The sequence below is a fragment of the Colobus angolensis genome, unplaced genomic scaffold (genome assembly GCF_000951035.1).
Source record: "Colobus angolensis palliatus isolate OR3802 unplaced genomic scaffold, Cang.pa_1.0 Scaffold66, whole genome shotgun sequence".
NCBI classification, from domain to species: Eukaryota; Metazoa; Chordata; class Mammalia; order Primates; family Cercopithecidae; genus Colobus; species Colobus angolensis.
Genome location: NW_012120265.1, coordinates 1,631,883 through 1,632,702, shown reverse-complemented (window position 1 = coordinate 1,632,702; position 820 = coordinate 1,631,883). Strand labels below are relative to the sequence as shown.

The 820-nt window shown below is 52.1% G+C and overlaps 1 protein-coding gene across 1 annotated transcript in view; it reads left to right on the top strand.

Annotated features, from left to right (window-relative positions):
• UNC13A (unc-13 homolog A (C. elegans)) overlaps window positions 1–820 on the top strand; it is a 91,637-nt gene that overhangs the window by 20,821 nt on the left and 69,996 nt on the right. The window contains exon 8 of the mRNA XM_011925908.1: window positions 609–682. Coding sequence (XP_011781298.1) covers window positions 609–682 — 74 coding nt within the window. The remainder of the gene's footprint in view (window positions 1–608; window positions 683–820) is intronic.

Sequence of the window (820 nt, the reverse complement as noted above, 5' to 3'; positions counted from 1 at the left end):
ACTGAGCCATGGCTGGGCGCGGTGGCTCAAGCCTGTAATCCCAGCACTTTGGGAGGCCGAGACGGGTGGATCACGAGGTCAGGAGATCGAGACCAGCCTGACCAACATGGTGAAACCCTGTCTCTAAAAAAAAAAAAAAAATTAGCCGGGTGTGGTGGCGCATACCTGTAATCCTAGCTACTTGGGAGGCGGAGGCAGGAGAATTGCTTGAACCCGGGAGGCGAAGGTTGCAGTGAGCCAAGATTGCTCCACTGCACTCCAGCCTGGGCAACAGAGTGAGACTCCGTCTCAAAAAAAAAAATTTAAAAATTAAAAAAAATTAAATAAAAACAATGGCTTCCCCACCCTCGTAAAGGCTAGGAACCATCTCCTGTCATCCTCCAACTATTCTCCATCCAGCTCTAGGAAGAGGGGTATCAGAGACACCACGGTACCTCCCCTTCATCTCCATCCACCCTCTTGAGATCTCAGACCAGCCCACCCTTACTTCTGAGGCTTTGCCAAAGACCCCAGAAACCAGGGCCTGGCTGGAGCTCAGCAGGCCTGGCGGATGGAGACTGAGGGGCAGGGAGGAGCTTTCAGGCTCACGGACACGGCTCTGCTTACAGACATTCCTGAAGAGGAGGCTCGCTACTGGGCCAAGAAGCTGGAGCAGCTCAATGCTATGCGGGACCAGGATGAAGTACGTGTTGCGGTGGGAGGGGGCTGTTTTCTTCCTTGTTTCTGTCTCTGTCTCCCCACGATTTTCACTTACTGATGCTGTTTCTCTCTGAGTTTGTCTTTCCCTGCATCTCTGTTTCTAACTTTGTTAACCTGACTG